This window comes from Antrostomus carolinensis, unplaced genomic scaffold (genome assembly GCF_000700745.2).
Source record: "Antrostomus carolinensis isolate BGI_N321 unplaced genomic scaffold, ASM70074v2 scaffold3959, whole genome shotgun sequence".
Lineage (NCBI taxonomy): Eukaryota > Metazoa > Chordata > Aves > Caprimulgiformes > Caprimulgidae > Antrostomus > Antrostomus carolinensis.
Genome location: NW_010337707.1, coordinates 49,518 through 70,507, shown reverse-complemented (window position 1 = coordinate 70,507; position 20,990 = coordinate 49,518). Strand labels below are relative to the sequence as shown.

At 36.7% G+C, this 20,990-nt stretch overlaps 1 protein-coding gene across 1 annotated transcript in view; it reads left to right on the top strand.

The window, feature by feature from the left end:
- Positions 1-8,315: 8,315 nt before the first annotated feature.
- The window catches only part of FANCC (FA complementation group C), a gene marked incomplete at its 3' end in the record, with an annotated part of 58,791 nt that continues 46,116 nt past the window's right edge, over positions 8,316-20,990 (top strand). Inside the window, exons 1-3 of the mRNA XM_010175254.2 lie at positions 8,316-8,342; positions 12,715-12,888; positions 14,422-14,506. Of these exons, the coding sequence (XP_010173556.1) occupies positions 12,724-12,888; positions 14,422-14,506 (250 nt within the window). The remainder of the gene's footprint in view (positions 8,343-12,714; positions 12,889-14,421; positions 14,507-20,990) is intronic.

The following is a 20,990-nucleotide window of genomic DNA, read 5'->3' as shown; positions in this document are numbered from 1 at the left end:
GGTATCGTATCGTCTGGTACGAAACATTGAAACAAACTGAAAAGAGAGACTTCCCCATCTGCGCTGTCTGCATCTTGCTGTTCCCCTTCGTTCTAGGAACCTTGTAAACTGAGCGATAAAATGTCCTCTTGTGGTACGTGCAGGAGGTCAGCACCACTCTGATGCACAGATACATTCCTTCATGGTTTACAGAGAGAGGGAGCAAAACGCTTATGGCTTCATTTCTGATTTGGCAGATGTGCCAACTTTTGTACTGTGCAGCCTGACCCTCGCAGACATCTGCGGCAGCGGAGGGGCTCCGGTACGCTGAGCTGTCACCCAATGCCCTCAGACAGTGTAGCTGGCCTTTCACTGAAGCTGAAGGTTAGGGAAGATGAATGCCTCGTAAGCACTGGGAGAAGCTGCCATTTTTATTTTTGGTTTTGGTTCACAAATGTAGTTAATTAAACCGCTATCTTCCACTCCTTCTGAAAATTTTTCCAAATGACCATTTTTTTAATGTGGAAGAATAACTAAAATGGAATAATGATTACTGCTTTATGTCACAGTGAAAAATCCTTTAGGTAGAATTTGTGGGACATAACATTCTGGTGACGGGCCTTTGAAAACCAGGAGAGTCTTAAGCATTTGGAAGTTTTTTCTAATATGTCATTACAAGGATCTGAAGCTCCCCCCCTGTCAGTGCAAACTTGATGAATCTGTTTTTGTAAAAGGAAGGCATTCTTGTCTGCAACCATTACATGAACTAACATTCCGTGTAGTTTCTGAGTTAGGTGGATTATTTGCCGCGTTACTTGTTTTTATGTTCATCTTCCCTTCTTTGCTCAAGGTTCAAAAATTGAGTTGTAAGAATTCATTGTCATATGATATTTGAAGCAGAAATTGAGATATTTATGAAAGTATATTGTGAGCCAGTGACAGATCTATGAAAACCTTCTGTCTGCTAAATTTTGTCATTGCTGGAAAGCATCTTATTCATGTTTTTTCCCCTCCCTGTTGCAGTCTGTCCTCCTCTGTGTTTGGATGTTTGTTCACTACTGCCATCTCTTGGATAGAAACAGGCCTGGTGAACGTTTATGATGGCTGTCCTCCAGTGGTTGGTTTGTAAAGAGAATATAAACACTGTTATACTTGCCCTTCAGTGGAGGCATTGTCTTTAGAGAACATGACAGTGGGAAAGTATGCGTCGGAAACATATCCTGAAGATTATCTTTTAACCTATAGGCATGGATCAAGTTTTGATAGTAACTTCTGTGCTTTTTATGTTCATTTCCTTGGGAAATGAGTTCTGTGTAATCCCACATCTTCATGTCTTTGGCTACCTAGAACTGAACATGTTAGTTAGTCAGTTTTAACCAAGTTTGACTGTAGGATAAAGTTCTGAAAACAGTTCTATTCCTATATGTTTTCTAAAAAATTTAGGGCAGGGTCAAAGAGAGAGGCTGTTGCACATTTTGTTTGGCAGTGGTCCTCCATCTAGTCAGCGTGTACACGTAGGCCAGCTGGATGGTATGTGCATGACGTTAACCATAGGACACCACGGGTGAAAAACGCATAAGGGACACCAGCGGGAGTTGGGGTTTTAAGGGTGACGTTATGGAGAGTTAAAGCAACAAAGGATACCCACTTGAAGGTACTAGACAGATTGTTTCCCTGTTCTTGGGGCAGCCTTGTGCACACCCTGTATTTTAAACTGTGATTTACTTTCTTCTTTTTTCCCTAAGCCATGTGTTTCAATATACTACTTACAGTTGTAAGGTGCTGATTTTGACAAAGATGTCTCTCAAAAGATGGGTGAAGGATCTTGTGAAGTGTGAAGGTGAAACAATTTTTCCTGAAACAATAATTCAGAAAATGTTACTCCTTTGATATACGTGGAGTTTTATTTTTCACATTTATAGGAAGATGCATATATTGCACGAGATTAATCCCAAATAAAAATCTCCAGTCTTTGAGATTTTAATTTATCAGATTTTAATTTTTTTTAATACAACGTATTTTGTGCCAACCTGATCTAAAAAATGCACAGAAGTATGCTAGGATGTAAAGATTTTCTTGCATGTATAAACAGTAGAACAGCTCTCAAAAATCAAGTCAAATCTTGAATTAAACCATTTAACTTTCACCAAGAGGAGTATTCTTAGACTAAATTTTCTGGTTAGTGTTATGATAAATGACTGTCATTATTATTAATGTTGCTAAAATGAAGACAGTGGTAATGTTTCTTAAAAATCTCTATTTTCTTTCCTGTAGCTTTGGGATTAAAAATACTTTGTGCCCTGAAATTTGGTGGCACATGTTCTGACACTGCTTTAGGACCAGATAGTTAGTCTGTGTCATAAATTATAGGAATGTAGAATGTGTTAAATATTTTATCTTTGGTGAGGGCCAATAACTTTGTAGGTATCACAAAAGTATTTCAAAATCAGTGACTTAGATATGCATTTTACTGTAGAAATAATATTGATTTTTAGATGGCTATGACACATGGTGTATGATGATTTGAAGTTGAACACTGTATCCCTAATACAAAAATAGTCTTTGTTAGTATAATATTAATAATGAACTAATTAAGTACAAATGTAAATTAATAACAAATAAATCATAAATAGAAATCCATATTAATTTTACAATTATAATTTAAATCTGAATTTGGAAATTTTTAGTTACAACTTCTTTAACATCTTTTCAAGAGTGTTTTTACTCCAACTATGTAATGGTAAAAGATGGACTCGTGTCAAACTTACGCTATGTACAAGATATTTCTGTTATTTTTTTAACTGTCAGCCTTGCACGTGATTGCAGGGTTCTGATGTAGAATTTCTGCATGCATTTTTAATTTTAATAGAAATTCTGTAGGTAAGCAATGCCACAAGTTATATTTTCATAAGCTCCATTAGTCATTAATTGTACAGATTTTATTGGACATGATCTAAAGACAGATGAATTGCTCAAATGTGATCTGCACAGTACCAGTTACGGTAATCTGGCAAAATAAAGTCCATGAGGCTACTGCAGCGTGAGGGACTTTGTAAATCTTTGTGAGGAATAAATTATTTTTATTTGGAAATGGAGCAAACCTGATGTTATTAGACATGTATTTTAGTTTGTTTTTTAAAAAAAAGTTTAAAAAAGTACACTGTACTATTAAACTTTAAAATTCGAGCAGTATTAATCAGGCTACTGTAAAGGTGAAGTAGAACAGGTCTTGGAAACTTGAATGACTTCTTTGAGATGTGTCAGAAGCGAGAATCAGAATCTTTGTCTTCTGACTCCTGGAGCCAAACTGCACGGCTGTCCTTCCTCCTTACTAGTAGATTCACTAGACATGTTTATTTTATAAATCTTGATTAACTATGTGACAGTATTGAAATATTCTAAACAGTGACTGTAATAAAGTATCATCATGTACAACTAAATTGACATATATGAGTGTCCAAGGAGGAGAGGCCAAGAGACATACCACTAGCTAATACTATTTTCCTGTATTGTACGTTGAAAGTTCCCATCTATCATCAACTCTCCCAAATTCATAAGGAACTCCCTTCACATAGAATACCAAAACTATATAGCTTTAATTTCACGACAAGGGTTGCATTGCTAAATGGTGAGTTTTTAATTAACAAATGTGACAAATATCTTACTGGCAAGTCACAGTATCCATTATTAGTACAATAAAAAGTACATGCACATAGAATATACAGGAATAACTGACTGAGAATTCCCCAAATCAGTGCCTCATTGCTTTGAATGCGAGTGCCCCGTCTCCAGTCTAAATGTCCACACAGCTAATTCTTGCTGCAGTATGAGTTTGACCGAATGAATCACTGAACATCTTTGCTCTAGACTTTTTTGAGGCAACTTACCTCTTCTTGTATGCAGAGAATGAATAGCGTGTTTTAATGCCTCTGAATAGCATGAAACCCTGTCAATGAACTCCAGGGACAAGTCTCTGTGGGAGTGTGGTAAAATAATGTACAACAAAAAGGTGTAAGTGTTGATGTGGATGTAATGAAGTTATTTTTATTCTTCTGAAGAATATGATTTTTTTTTTCTGTCATTTGCCAGAAGAGCGTAATGAAACTTTATAGTCAAATTTTGTGTCAGATAGCCCACAAGATACTGAAGGGGTACAAACAATAAATTAGATCTAACAGGAATTTGCCATTATTTCTAATAGGTCTCACTTTTCTGGTGTGGTGACTTGGTGAACTCTTAAGTGGAGAAGCTTCTCAGTGTCTTGAATGCACCATGTGAAATTTAGGCTCCGTTGAGACTAGCAGAAACTTTGCTGCTGATGTAAGCAGAATCAGAATTTTGTTCCTTTTCCTGTAACCTGCAAAAGAAGGTCTAATTTATGCAGTGTTTAGACTGCTGATATTAGGGCATCGTGTGTGATATTACTAGCTGTAGTGAAGCTTAACTGGTGTTGGCAACGATTGGACTTTTTGTGAGGTGGTGTAGAAAGATGCTACTTTTATTTTTATGTTACCAGATATTCTACAGAAGCAGTTCTGCCTTCTGTAGTTCAGAGGCTGAATCAGACATGATGCCTCTTTTCCAGAGTTGCATTTATTCTTTGTGTTATCATCTTAGTTGCATTTTTCTTTGCATGAGCTTTATTGCAGCTGTTGTCACAGAAGTCAGCTGAAAATGAACTGGGCTGAGTGAAAAGACTCTCTCCAGCAAGCTAAATCCATTTTAGCATTCATCTTCATTCGAGCTATCCCAAAAAATCTTTATCCCTCAAGTACTAGCAGTGATTGCCACATTACAGTGACCTGAGTGTTACCAAAATAATCTTGGGAGGTTTCCTACTTAGATTGTGCAAGACAAAATATGTAAGTTTTTGCCTTACTGAGGAAATGTATTGAAAGAGATGTGCTTCACTGCCCAAATTTCTAGAAGATTATGAAGGTGTGTACTTGTTTGTGCTTCTGTTCGCCATGCCCAGTATGTCATTTCTAGCTTCTGCTGTATTTTGTCACATTGTTGTTACTCTTCTGTGGTAGATCACTGTGTACTGATGAGAGATAAGCAATTCAGATATGGAGGAACATGCAAGGAGTTAAAGGGTGAGCTAGAGCCCCCTGTTTCTTTCAAGTATGGCTTTTGTTTTGGAAAGCCTTGTTGGTCTGCTTAATATCAGTGTGCACTGGTCAAATCTCGGATTTGCTTTATTGCCTTGAAACAAATTTCCATTTTGTGCATGGATCTGATTCCCTGCCTAGTGGTACAGACAGCTTTATGTGGGCCTTGATGGATTTTGATCTGGCTGGTCCTGACATTGAAATTCTTTTAAATTGGGACATTGTATGCTTTGGTACTTAGATGGATTGCTGTGATGGTTTCCCTGGGCCAGCCCTTGGCCAGCAGCCAATACAGCTGTTCACCCACTTCCCCCCCATCCCCAGGTGACAGGGAAGAGGATTGGAGGACAAGGACAAGGAGACTTGTAGGTTGAGATAAGAACAATTTAATAATAGAAATAAAATAAAATTAAAATAACAGTAATAATAAAATAGTAGTGATAATGATAACAGTAACAAAATATGCAGATGAGTGATACTCAGTGCAATTTCTCACCATCCGCTGACCGAGCCCGGCCTGTTCCCAGATAACGATCCCGGAGGAGCGACAATCCCGAACCGAAACCTCAGTCCTGGAAGAGCCAGAGCCTGAGCGAAAGCCAGAGAGAGAGAAAAGAGGAAGAGACCCTCACTGATATACTGAATGTGACATGACATGATAGGAATATCCCGCTGGCATACCCAAACACCAATTTAGCTCATTAATTTAACTGTTCCTCACCTCCTTAAATCTGGTGCTTGCAGACTGACAGAACACAAAGTCCTTCACTTCCAGTGACGAAAATGCAAACACTGGTGTGTTCTCGCTTTCTCTCTCGCAGTCAGTCCCAGGCTGGAAGCAAAACACAGCACTATTCTAGCTGCTAAAAAGAAACCCAGCTCTGTCCCAGCTAAAAACCTGGACAATTGCCTAAAGTGCCAGAGATACGTACTTTACCTCATTATCTGCTTTCTCCTCTTAAATTTAACTTTAAAAAAAAGAAGAAATACATGTGGTGTTGGAGTCTTAATAACTTAGTTGGTGCATTTCTTGCAGGAGTGACTTCCAGTTGCTTGTCATCAGACTTTGTATTCAATTTGTGCATAAAAACATAATAATCCATTCTGTGGGCTAATAGTTGCATCTTTTGTGTATGGAAATGGTAAATAATTGCCTCCTTGTCCTGTTAAGATTCATTATGAAAAGGTAGCAAATAATGTCTGTAAAATTCAGTTATATCACTCCTAAATGGCTTTCACATCTTTCACTGTTCCCTTGGGCAAAAGATAAGAATTAGGTGGATGTGCTTAAATATTGTTTCTGCCTTCCTCATTAAAGAAGATTTTGTTCTTAGCCTCTTGAAATGGGATAGGTCAGAAGGAAGATCTGCTGCTGGAAGACAAGCCTACCATTAGAACCTTAAAGTTTTAAAATTAATTTTTGTGTGAATATTTTTTTGGTTGTGAAACTTACAGCCTGAAGAATGGGAAGGAGAGGGCTTTATTATGACTGTATAGTCCTTTTGTGTGGAGAGGGAGATGTAATGTTTTCCGAGTGTTCTAGAAAGGGAGATCTTGTGTGAATCCAGCAAGGCATGCTTCCTCAGAGCAACCAGTCCTGCAGGGCAACAGAATGCAACTGGGAACTTCATTTTGCTGTTTGCAATGTTACGCACATTAAACCTCTGTGCTGCTCATGAAAGGAGTCCCATTAGTGGCCACAGTCTCTTAGAGTTGAAAATTTGACTCTTTTTTTCAGTGGGACCTGATAACGTAATCCAGAACACAGATCTGACAACTATGAAGGTACTGATTATTGGAGTAAAGAGAGGAAACAAATACAGAGGAGCAAAATAGTGGAGTGAATTACTTTCTCTAGGAGAATTGTTAGTCTAAATGTCGAGTGATAGTGCCACCCATCTGCTTGACTGCTACTTAGTTTAACCGATTTTGCACACTGCTTAGCCAATGTTGGTTCCTTTATTTTTTAAAACTCTGTTCTTTGGTTTAATTTCCAGAGGGAGGCATACTTGCATGCAATTTGTTTTACTTCGAGAAGGCTGTATATAGACAGGCAGTTTTCTATAAAGGTGGTTTGTTCTTGCTGTAAAATAGCTGTGGATGTAGGCACAAAGAGGGATAGGCAAACTTGCTCTTATCAAAAAAGTTATTAAAAAATCAACAGTAATCAACACTGGATATAAGCACTCTGTCCAGAATCAAGATGGAAATTGTTCTCTATCTTGTTCTCGACTGCTGAACTGCCAGTAAGTGTAGATTAGACTTACTACCAACCTATAAACCAGCCTGTGAACCTAGTTTCTCAACAAGGGACACTGAAAAATAAGACGATGGGAATAAATAATATAGATTTTTAATTTTCACACAGGCTTTACTACTCTTGGGCCTTTCTGAAGTTTCAAAAAAATTTCTTGTTGTTTTGGTTTTTTTTTTCCTTATAAACTTTTTCTGAATTTATTTTTAGGAGCTAGTAATAAGTTTTCTTTAAGGTAAGAAATAAATCATGTTTGATCTTACTGCCTAAGTATGTATTATGTTTTCTTTTTTGTCCTTGGCAAGTAAAAGGAGAATTGTCAAGGTGAAGATGAAAAATATACTTGTGGGAACAAGGTGAAAGAACCTAATAGACATTCTATGTACAGAAATAATAAATGAGAAAATAGCATCTGTGTTCTGGATAACGGCTACCTTTTTTTTTTCTTTTGGCATAACCTCAAAATATCATCCGTTAGATAGTAAATTTGTGACATGACTATTGTCATCATCTTGGAAACAAGGCAACAGCAAGTTAATGGTCTTCTGCTTTGATAGTGTATCAACCGTGCTGTATTAGAAATGAAGTAAGGTTGATTAACTAAGGAGTCAAAATCATGCCATCTTTTGATTACATAATATACTGAAGTGCTTACCTAATATCTAGTCTCCTAATTCCTCCTGTTAGTCTCCTAATATCTGTTAGAGTAATAAACATGCACAAAAGCACTGTTCTACTGCCGTTAACAACTCTAAAAATAATTTGGAATTTGTAATGTATGTTTATGTGTTCTATTAGCTCAAGGGTGACCTGTTCTGCTTGCAGCCTTTGGACCATGTTGTCATGTAAGTATTTTAACTGTTTTCTTTTGGTTTTTTTTTTCCTCGTGAACTGAGGTTACTGATGGGCAAGATTTAAGAGAGGAGATGGAGTAATGTAGAGTGAAGTAGAGCTCGACATTTGGAGTGTGGAGCTACTTATCACTGCTTTAAGGAAAAGTACACAAATGAGAGCTTTATACCTGGAATGCAAATTTTTGTCACTTTTTTTTTGGAATGCTGTGACATAAGGCAATATTGTACCTTAATGGTATCTCAAATACCCTTCAACTTGAAGTGCTTTTATTTATTTAAAAATAACAGCTGAATTGACAAGATTAAAGACCAATTAGTAAGAGTTTAGTGGTAATTTTTGGCAATCTATTAAAGCCAGATTTGGAGATGTTGAAAGCTGTGAAAGATTATTACTGAATTTTCTATGATGGACAAAAGTTCTTTCTGAGGAGCTGTAATGTTTTAGCAACTGCCTATTGTAATAAATTGTAATAGCTGGGTCCTGAGTTTCAGAATTTGTAATAGTAAAGAAGTTACTTTGCTTTCACTTGATTTTCTCTTTTTATGTTTTTTTACTTAAAATGATTTTATTTCTACAGTTCTAGAGGACAGTATCTTAATTCTTTTCCTGCGTTACATGCTGAATGCACAGATATTTCGTTTGCAGGCTATACATAGGGACATAGTTGTGAGAAGTTTTCTGAAAACTTTGTTGGTGTCTCTTCTACCGTTGCAAATAGTCCACAGGTGAGCAGTATTCGGGTCTGTTTTAACGTGGGAGACACTGACGGTGTGGTGTGTTCTGGAGGCTGTAGCCCTGCTGTACTGTAGGGCTTTGCCTCAAGATCTGGTAACAAAAGTTACTGACTGAAGTGTTACGTTTCAGACAGTAATCCAGATAGCTCACTTGACAGGATAAAGCTAATCCATTCCTTGTTAGAAATGTTGCCTTCGGCTGCTGAAAGATGTAACAAGTTACCCTCAGGCCTGAGCTCCACAGGGTTCCATGTGCTTGAAAGTACAAGACCAGGAGGGTTTGACTGGGGGTTCTGAGAGCAGAGGACTAAAGACTATTTCTCCCCCTTCTTTCTAGAAGTAAAGTGTATTTTAAGGTGATTCACAGTAATTCCGGCTTCTGAATTTCTCATATTGTGGAGTAAATAGTCCTAAACTTATAAGAAGCAGTTTCTGATTTTTGGCAGCTGAAATAGAAGAAGTCCTGACTGACTGAAGAGAGTGGAAATGAAACTGAAAGAGACTTTAGGAATATACTTGGCAGTATGACAAGTCAAATTATTAATCAAGCCTTTATTATCTGCAGTATCTATAGGTCTTTTAGTATGTTCTGTATCTTACAGGGATCTGTATATTTAAATGACATTTAATTAACTAATAGTTTTCTAGTTGATAAACTCTATATCCTGTGAGAGTTTTTGAGAAGAAATCTATGTGTCAGGTGTGGTATGTTATGTTTTCTGTTTAATTGTGTTGTTTATACATTCAGTAATTTTACTGTATGCTTTCCAGTAATGTTAAGGTGAAGATGAGAGTGAGCTATATTAATAACATTGCTCTTTTCAGGAATAGATACTATAAATAAAATAAACAATCAGTAAAATAACTATTTCATTGGAGGCTTCTAAAGAAAGTGAACACATAAGTACAGCTTAAAAATCATACTGTTGCAAATAGAACAGGTGCTTGGGATAGGGGTTTTTTTTTTCTGGTTTTCTTTTAGTGTGGTGATGCAGCAGAATATTAGTGCATATTAAATTAAGCATGTTCTTGATAAAGGATGAATTGGAGCACATATTAAATGCTAAACAAGGGCCAATGGCCTATATGACCAATGCAGCAATTCTTGTAAATGTTACTTTATTATACTCTTCTGTAGATCTCAGGGTAATTTTCATAAGAATGTTTAATGATTGTATGCCAAAACAGGTAATAACAATATTTTTAGCAGTTAGAGAATTTTTATGATGATAAATTTTGAAAATTTACCTTTGGTTCCTGACAGTTGCTGTAAGGGATTCTGCTACCGTTGAATTTGCGAGAGTGGTTGTTGTACAAAGCTTTACAGAAGTATGCAACCTTGCCTTCTCCTCCAAAAAGGAGTGCAAACGAAGATTGTTATTCGTGTCAGTCTTAATGGTTTATTTCCCATTTTTTTCATGTATATACCACAGTTTATTACAGATACACACTGTGGATTGCCTGTTCTCTTAGTCATATAGATCACTTGCTACTTATTTCTGACATTATATATTTTGAGCAGTTTCAGAAAATTCATTGCACAGAAAAATACATTTATTTGTCCCTTAATCCACTTCAGAAGTGGGATGGAAAACTGACTCCTCCATTTTTGTCCATAAACTTGTCCATGAATGAGCATTAGACTGCAGCTAAAATTTCCGACCTTTGTTTTAGAATCAGAACTCTGTTTCTTTCATCAGAAAATGATGCAAAAGGAGCAAATTCAGGAGGGATCTTTCTGAAGATAGGCTCTGAACTCTAGAATGTATAGCGAGTTTTCTTGGTGCAAGTCCTTTGCTTATGCTTTCATACAACAAGACAACTGTGGAAAATATACTGCATTTCAGGTGGGGATTTTGAAGAGCACTGAACACAGTAGTACTTCGTTTTCTTGGTGAAGGAAAGACAGGTTTATTTATGTGACTAGTACAAGTTTCTTAATGGGACAATACTTTGCTCATATCCAAGATACTCAGGACAGATATATTAAGGGAATTAACTATCAGAAACTGTAAAAAATGCACACTTGCAGTTAGCAGCATATAGAATAGATATACTTTTAAGATTTCCTTTCTCTTATGATTTGTGCTGATGTTCTCTTTTTTTGTTTTGTTTTTGTTTTGTGTTATTCAGGATAATTAATCTTACCTGGGAACATCAAAAAGGCTCATTAATTTACTCAGATTCAGTTCCTGGCTTTAATTTGTTCTTGAAGTCTTTATTACGTCCCTGTGATGGTAAAGTGTGTGGTAGCTAATTGCAGCTGGACGTTTGACCTATGTCACTGTGGTGATGAAGTCTCATAGCCTGTTTTTGATACTCATAGAAGATGAGTAAGATCTTGGCGCCACACAGTCCCTGAAGAGTTCTGCTGACAGCAACAGTTGCAAGTAGAAATGGGAGTGTAATACAGGACACAAAAGCATTGGCTTTGCTTAGGTTACTTTGACCACATTTAAGGCAAATAGGCATTGAACTCTGTCAAGCCAACAGCTTTACCTTTCTTTTTTTGCTGAACAGGATCTGAGGTCAAATAATAGTTGTCACTCACTGTGAGGTATTTATTTATTTATTACTGATGTTATTAATGATCCACAGATTTTTATTTGGCTCAGATTAGCATGCTGTGTAAGTGGTGTGATTCTAAGGGTTGACTGTATAAAACAAGCTTGATTTTTAGGGCTACTGCTCAGGTTCAGGTTTATTTTTTTGGTCTGTAGCTCTATGTCTATAGCTTACAAAGGTAAATATTCACTCATTTGTGTTGCTTCTATGAGTGTCTGAATTTGTCTCCAAGTGGGAAAAAGTTCATTTCTGAAAACTGCCACCACATTTGTGTTAATTGACAGTTGTCTTTACAGTCTCGACAGGAAGAACAATGATTGAATGGCTGCAGGAGCTTGTTCGCTCTTTCAGCCTCTGAGGTGGTTTTTTCAGAGAGATTTAAAGGTTGGTGTAGTGCTTGCTGTGCTATTCTCTGTCCTTCTGCCAACAAAAAATGCAGCAGAAAGCAGAAAAAAATGTGGGGGTTTTTTGTGACTTTTATTGGGACAATTTAGTTAGATTTTAACATTCTGCCTTGGCAGTAATGCACATCTCTCAAAGACCCAGTTTTTACAGCAAAGTAAGCCATTGGATGTAGATTATAAATGGTACAGCTTTTATTCAGAACTGAGTTATATGTAAAGCTGCATGTGGTCATGTTTTTTCCCTCTCCTTTCTATAATAATAAAAGGAAAAACAGAGCTGAAATACTAAATGTATTAGTTTCCTTTAAGAAGAATACTCTTTTTGCAGTTGTTCTAATGATCAGTTACAAATGTAGAACTTACAACAAGCAAAGGCCCCCTTGCCCCTTTTGTTTTAATGGAGCCTTATTTTAATGCTTTAATTTCTCTCAAAACAGGCATTTTCAGTTTTTCATCAGGTAAAGCATTCTAAATAAATGCACACTCACATTATTCTAATATTCTTTGGGTGTAATATTGGTGACAACAAATTCAGATAATCGAAGCCTGAGATGCATGTAGGTGGTACATTCTAAGGTAATTTATTGAGTACTGTGCCCCCTTTGCTACTTTGCCACAATAAGGTTATTATTTAACCCTTTAACTAATATAAAGTTGGTACCTTATGAGATGCAAATACAAAGGCAGTCCCGTGCCCCCATTCACGTGTGAACACAAAAAAAGTTAGCAGAAATCCTTCTTCCCATTTTCATTCTTGGTTTGAAGCCAGTGTTCAGCGCTACCTGATGAGGAGTTATAATCCTTCTTTTCAGGATTGCGGAATGGCCCAGGACACTGCAGTTCCCCATCTGAACTTTGAATATTGGTTGGATAAAGCTATTCAGTGGGGTCAAGCGACCACATTGGAATCCCAGAAGGATGTGTGCCTTCACTTGCCCCAGCTCCAGGAGTTTCTGCATCAGATTTATGAAACTTTAAAACATCTGGTAAGTGACTTTGAAAGGAAGAGAGACCTGTTTTGAAGATGCCCTCCGAAACAATCTGCACCATGTTTTGACAAAACCAGAAGCTAACAGTAGCAAAGACGTTTGTGTTATTGACCTAATGTATTGCTGGATCAGAGAGGCAAATTGGGGAAACACTCAGAGGTAATGCAAACAGGAACGTGCTTCCTGTTTCCCTGATTTATTGTGAAAGGAGCTTTTTCTTCTTGATTGGTTGTTGTCACGTGAGATTTCCCAGCCAATGCTCCAGCCTCTTTAAAACAAACAAGAATTTGATTCTAGTTGTCAGGTCATAAATTGGATTATTTAAAGGCCTTAACATGCAAAACTGTAACTGATCCTTTAAATCTTGGAGAGTCTGTTGACACGTTAACCCCAGTGTTGTGGCACACGTAGTGAATTCTAGCAGCATGGTCAGATTGCTGGCATGTGCTGCTGGCTGTTCTGTTTAGTAATTTAATGTCTCCACTCATTAGAATGCTTTTTTTTGAGAGTAAGTGTAGTTGCTCGTATGTTTACTTGTGTATGTGAACATGCCTTTTTCAGTATGTGTATTTGGTATAATTTATTTTAAAATATTTTTCTTGTCTGAAGACTACAGAATTGTTTGGGGTTTTTTTCTGAACTGAATTTAACTTTTATTTTAAGATTTCTGGGGAGTTCTGTTTCTTTCTGTATTTATGTATGTCTTAAGAGGGAAAGAAAAAAAATAATCTATTTTTAATGTTGCTATTTCAAGTAATCTGAGGCTTGGCCTGAAATGGACCTTGTGAATATGGCCCCAGAAAGTCTAGGGCTAGCCCCAAACGTGAGACAAATGTAAGGAATTTATTGCAGCAGCAGGAGATGGTTATCGTTCCTGCTACTTGCATGTTATCTCAGCACAGCACCATTTTTAAAAGCCTTCATTTATGAGATAGTAAAGCTACAAAAATGGAAAAATAAGATTGATCACATAGGATTGTATATAAACTTCATTGTCTGCTACTTTTGTAGTGAAGCTGCTTTCTATTTGCTTAAAAGTGAATTGCAGTTTGTTACTGGCTAGCCATGTAAGTTAATTTAAAGGAAGCAAGCAAAAGTAACAGGAAGTTGCTTAGCTTTGTGCTATAGTAGGTATTAATTTAATCGGAAACTCTGTAGAAGTTTATTAAAGCAATCAGGATCAACAAAAATTAGTTTGATTGTGCTTTTAGTATTATGAAATCTTGGTTACTAATATTGTTTTCTGATTACTGGGTGTGAGGCAAATTAACAAATTTTCTAATGTAATTAAGTATTAAGTGACGAAATTACTTGCTTAACCTTGTAACTTATTTGTATTATGATGTTATAGCAAATATCAGGAAGTTCAGCTTTTATTACATACTTTCAGGTGTTTTGCTTCCAGAGCATTTCACAGCAAAACCATTGGGATTATAATTTACAACAATCTGTATCATTAACAGTTCTTCTAACCTACTCTTTGTGTGCTGTGTGTTTATTATCTTTTTGTTTGTTTTTATGTTTTAACAGGATTCAATTGTAGCAATCCAGCAGTTCCCTTTAATTGGCCAACTTCTAGGAAGGCTTTGTTGGAATCCTTTTGTTATAGGATACGGTAAGAATGTGTAATGATATTTCTGCAGCAGTTCCATAAACTTTCTTCTATAGGAATTAGGAAAATACAACTTGTTATATATTTTGATTTTTTTTCCATAAAACACAGCATTCTTTTTGACTTAAGTAAAATTTTGAGATTAAAAGGTTAGCCAAGTTATTTTAAAATATGTGGCATTGAGAAATCTTAAATTTACTTTAGGAGTTAATTAATTTCATGGATTAGTTACATAAACTTGACTTGGGAGCAGTAGGTTTTAAATCCCGTGAGTGTTTATGTGTGTTATGATTTCAGTTTTCCATATTTTCTTGTTGTATTATTACATTTTTGTTAAGTTTTCCAAATGTACAAAATCTACTGTTTCAGATTACTTTCAACAGAAGTTTCCTCCAGTTATACGTCAGAATATTCTATTACATATGCTAATATAGAAAAAGTAATTTTTATTAGTGTAATGCTGTATTAAGTTATTATTATGTTTGGTTTTGTTGAGTTTATTCTGAATGTGTGTTTTCCCAATCTTGCAAACTAGTGAAAATGTACATAGAATCAAAAGCAGAACAGTTAAATGGTAACATAGGAAAAAAACTTCTGAAAACTTGAAGCCTCATACTGGTAGTGTTTATGTGTGTAGGTGAAAATAAAGAAAAGACATTGGGGACAGAAGAACGGTTGGGAAGGAAAAGACACTACTTATGCTGCCTCACCAGCAGCTCCAGTACATTTTTCAGAAACTGAGATGTTAATATGTTGATAAATGGCTATAGTGATGGCCCCTGTGAGAAGCTTCATGAAGCTCCCCTGGCTCCAAGGCATACCTACCTCCAGCCCAGGCTGAGCCAATCAGCAATAGGGAAATGCCTCTTTGAATCCATATTTATGAGGGGAAGAACCAGTTTGGCAAGGAGGGAGAAAGCCATCAGGAGACCATTGACTTGGAGCAAAAAAGACCATCAATGACATGAGCAAAGAGGAGGAGGGGAGGAGACAGAGAACTGCAGACACCCAGATCAGCAAGAAGAAGAGTAGGAGAGGCAAATGGAGTCCCCTGGTTCAATGGCAGAGCAGATACCCACGTGTAGGCCATGGAGGACTCCACGCCAAAGCAGGAAGCTATACCTGAGGGCAGTTGTGATGACATTGAGAGCTTGTGATGAGCAAGAAGACCCCAGAGATGCTCGTATCAAAACTGGGGGATGAGGAAGTGTGCCAGAGTGGAAAACCATCTGCAGCCCTTGGAGGTCCCCATGCCAGAGCCAGGAGCTGTGCCCTTAGAGGTCTGTGAGTCTATGAGAACACTTTGTTCCTGGACTCTTTTAGCCCATGGGAGGGACCTCATGCCGGGAAGAGCGCGAGAGGTGAACTGACTGCAACCCCTATTCCCTGTCTTCTATGCTGCTAGGGGAGAGAAGGTAGAGAAAATAGAAAGAAAGTAATTTGAGCCCAGGAAGAAGGGAGGGGTGGGGGGAAAGTGTCTTAGGATGTGGTTATCATGTCTCACCATCCTATTCAGATTGATTGTTAACAGATTAAATTGATTTTTCTTCCCCAAATTGAGTCTGTTTTGCCCGTGACCATAACTAGTGAGTGAGCCACCCCTCCCTCCCTGTCCTCATTTCAGCCCACGAGCCCCTTTGTTGTGTTTCTCTCCCTTCTCACTGGGTAGCAGGGAGAGTGAGTGAAGGACCACATGGTCTTAACTGAGGCTGAAACCACCAGGTTTTGGTGCCCAAACAGGTGCTCAATGCCATGAACAAAAACCAACCCAACAATGTGGCCAGTGATGTGACCATATCATAAGCCGACACTATACAGTACTGCAAAATCATAACCCTGATCCCTCTCTCAGCATTCATAAACGGCACCACAGAGAATATATATTGCATGTAAGGATTTACATAGCACAACCATGTGAACAAATAAAACAGCATTGTGACCAGTTACTATTTAACTACTATATTAAATGTGTATAACAAATTTGTTTCAACACACTCTGGTCAGGTCTGTCATTATCTCAATGCTTTGAACCCTTTGTTGTGTTTCTGTCTCCATGTTACCAGGTTGAGGGGGGTGAGTGAAGGACTGTGTGGTCTTAACTGAAGCTGAAACCACCAGACCCCCTCTGAAAGGAAAATTTAGGAAGGAACCATAGATTGAAACATAGATCATTTTTGCAGAGCAGCAAATGTGCACTTTTGTGTCACCTGTTGAGAAAAGCCTTTTCATACTTTATAGACTTATTTTTACAATGGTTTCCTTTTGAATCATAGTTCCAGTTTTTGCAAATGTTGATGAATGTTGATGTTTACAGTTACACATATGCTTTTAATCTCAGTTTTTGTTTGGAATATACAAATCTTCAGACCATCAGTTTTTCTGAGCTGACAATATATTGTGGTATAGAAAGTAGCTTCATCTGTATTTTTCATTAGAGTTGAAAGCCATCCATATCTGCTTTTGACTCCTTTTCACAACAATCTCAGCAATATGTTCTTGGTTTCCTCTTCTTCTTTCCCCTTCTTTGGTATCCCTCAGCATTTTCTAAAGCAAGGAACACACTTTTTCTGCAACTTTATAGTTACCTCTGAAGATTGCAAGAGAATAGAGTTCTGCTATAGGTTTTTTTTTTTTGGTCTCAAAGTTTTAAGCAGACCAGTTCAGAGAACTTCACTTGCTCAAAATGGAATCCTTCACTTTAATGCTTAAAGATGAGTCAAAGAGATTTTCTGACATCAGTAGACCTGAAGATGTCTGCTTGTACATTCCCACCACTTCCTTTTTTTAGAGCTCTTTCGACTGCTGGCATTTTAGATTCAGCAGATTTTCATTTTGTTTGGCACTACTTCTGAAGATATTGTTTAAGATAGTGCTGGCTATAGCAGATGCTGACTCTCAAGTGGGTTTTATGCAGTTTCTCATTTGGATAAATAGTTCATTCAGGCATGTGTCTGAGACCAGGCCACCCTTGCAGTAGATGGAATTAATTTTATTCAGTTCAGTCTTTCATACTAATAAATGGAGGAGGAAAAACATTATACTTCTGCTTCATGTCCAAACCACAATACCTATCACCTTAGATGAATGTCTGTTGGTGCTGGAAGCTGACCTGGCTGACCACTCAGTGCAGGAAGTGTGGTCTCCAAGGGAAAATAATCTCCTCATAAACACTCCTGAGCAGGAGGTGACCAAGTTAGCCTTATTTAGAACGCTAATGTGAAGGAAGCACGGCCGAAGAAAATCTCATGGCTATACCTGTGGTCCTAAACCACAAGGGATACATGAGGAATTCAGTCTTGGTAAGGAATTTCAATGTTTTTTTCTGTGGGCTGGGGGATTATCTTCTCAGTAGGACCCTCCTGGTCTGAGGTTTGAGCCCAAATGTCTTGAATCCCAAACTAATACTATAAATGCTGGGGAATTTCCTGGTGGCTCTATATGTTAGTGTATGTGTGTAAGCATGCATGCTTATGTATGCATTAATTTCCACAGAAAATTCTGTTTTAACTAATCAACATTTTCTGATATATTTAAATAAAATTTTACATCATCTGTAAAAGGATTATTTCTGGCTGTAAGATTAGGTTTTTCTTACTAGTTCCTTGCATCTGGCCCCATCATGACAGGGTATTTATAAACTGCCTGTATCATGGAATGATTGAGACCACACTGTGTTATGAGAAAAATATTGCCTTATTTTTTCTTTTTCTTTTTTTAAAAAAAATTATAATTTTTGATGCGAGACTGGCAGGGAAGAAATACAGTCTAATTCATCATAAAGGGTTGGGCTTTTGTTTGTCTGTTTGATTTTTGTTGTTATTTTTTTATTTTTTACAAAACTGCTTCCAAGTTGTCTTAAATTTCCTACAGATAATTTTCATTCCTTTAGTTGGAGTTACAACATTAATCTGCTCTAGAAGTCCAGTAGATAGTTGGTGACATTTTTGGGGATATAATTTCCACCTTTTGAGTTAGTGATTTTGTTCTGCTGGATGTCTTAATTGGGTATTTTTTTGGGTTGTGAGCATTCTTTCATGCCATAATAAGAACAAATGCCTTTGTTCATATCCTGATAATGGTTTTCAGTGCATACCATGATGGTGTGTTTTCCATGGGGATCACAATTACTAGAAAAACAGGAGGAAAAAGCCCACCACTAAGTTTTCTGTGCCTCTCTGTGTTTGGTATTTTGATGTGATTTTCTTTTGCAGCAGCCATAATTATTTTAAGATCTATCTCCCCTTATTTTTAATCTTCCCATCTTTCATCCCCAGTTCCAAAGCACTTGTGAAAAGAAAACAGTGAACCTGAGAGTGCCCCTCAGAGTGTCATTGGGTACTTCAGTAAGAGGATGGCACGGTCCCTTTTCCTGCTTTTCACAGATCTATGGAAAGCTGCTTCTGTTTTGGTTGTAGCTGAAAAGTAATTTGCTGTACAAGTCTCTTACTTTCTGGGAACTGTTGGCATAGCTATGACACAAATAAAAGTTAGTTTCACTTAGGCTGTTGCTTGAATGTATCTAGCTAAATCTGTGTAAACCCACTATGCTGGCAAAGTGTGCCAGTGTGTCAGTTATCTAAGCTTTGTTTTCATTGTTTGAGCTTTCATTGTACTGATTTACATTTCTGCCAGGCAACAATATATGCAATTTTCTTTATAGTATGCAGCAAGTCATCATGTGTAGCAAAAAGTCTTCTCATACAGAAGTCTAATTAAGCAATTACCTGCCTTTTTTTTCACCTCTTTCCTTTACTTTTTCTGGTCAGAAGAAAACGATAACTTAAATAAAATGACTTAATGGCGTACTGTAGATATACAGTATAAACAGAATGAGTTAAAAGAAGGAACACCAGAACTAAGTATACTTTGTTTGGTATAGGCCATTTGACTCTACACCTCCTCCCCTGCCTTCCCCCATCTCTGTTGGTATAGTTTGACTTTTTTTTTTTTAAACATAATTCATATGATAGAAAATGATCTCAAAAGACAGATGTCATAAAGAGACAGTATTTTAGTACTAGTAATTAGCAATGTTTAAAATCTTCATTTTCCAAGAAGCGAATGACTATCATTTAGTCATTTAAACAAATAAAACAGTATTTGTTTTATTTTTCCTCCCATATAATTTCATATCAGAGTTTAGGTGAAATGGTTTTTTAAGGAGTTAGATTTGCCTGTTAGTGCTGATGTCTGAATACTAGTTGGATATAGTTACAATCAAAGTGTAAGGATACTTTGAATTTCTGAAAAAGGAGTATGCATGATGACACCTTTAATGTCAATCTTAAACAACCTAAGAAATAATTAGCCTTGTAAAAATCTGTATTAAAAAAAAATCCCCAAACACACAATGGCAAAATACCCCAAAATGTAGTCAGTTAAATGTGTATGTTTGAGAAATCATTTCTGTGCAGAGATACTAGTCAGTAGGAGGCCAGTAATGGCCTACAGGCTCGTTAGACATTTATGGAGGAATACTCACTTACATCAATATTAACATCCCTGATCACCTGGTGAAAATACAGACATTACTTAATGGAGCTTTTATTTTTTCTTCAGGCTTTGCCAACAAAGCACTTCTAAATAATACTGTTTATTACATCCTGGATAACAAATACACAGACAACAAAAGAATTCACTTGTTGAGCTTGATAAGCAAATTGTCTTCTAATATAATTTCTAAAACTCATGTGGCATTACTCATTTGTGTTATTTTTAACAAGGATAATATCGCTTACTAAGTGAATTTTATATTAGAACTACAATACTGCATACAGTTTTCATAACTTTTATTATGATCATGCAGTTTTATTCTGTGATGAAATTCAGTGTAGAGGCATTTGGTATCTACCAAAGAACATTATAAAAAGAAAAGCCTATTGAAAACAAAATTGTGGGAAATAATCAGGAGTTAAATGTCTCTTCTACTGCTTATTCCAAAATATCAGCTCCTCTACAATAATATCAGTGCATCTGAGCAGTGACAGTATTGCTCAGTATAGTAGGTTTTTAGAGAAGGCAACTAATTTCCAACAGTGGGTTAGAATTAAAAACCTGATCTGATCTTCAATAGAAAATCACAGTAGGATTTTTTTTTCCATCAGCATTTAGCTATTCTGTTGTCTGCAGAAGCGTAATTTTCCTGAAACGTGGAGAATCTTTATTATTACAGAAAACTTGATGTTTTACATTCATGTTATGGATGATTTCATACTTCACAAACAAGTTTTTCACAAGTGAATATTCTTTAGTTGTGCAAGCTTTGGACAAAATATAATTATTTTACTACTGTTGATTATTGTTTATTATTAATGATATTATTTAGATACTGAATTGAAAGTTCCTTGATGTATTGTTCCTTCAAGTATTATTGATGTAAATTAATCACTAGGTCATGCATGTTTCTTAAGACCATCTAAATATTGTATAGATTTTGAACTCTGATACCTTTTAAATTGCTGTTGAAGGAAAGAATTACACAAGAACT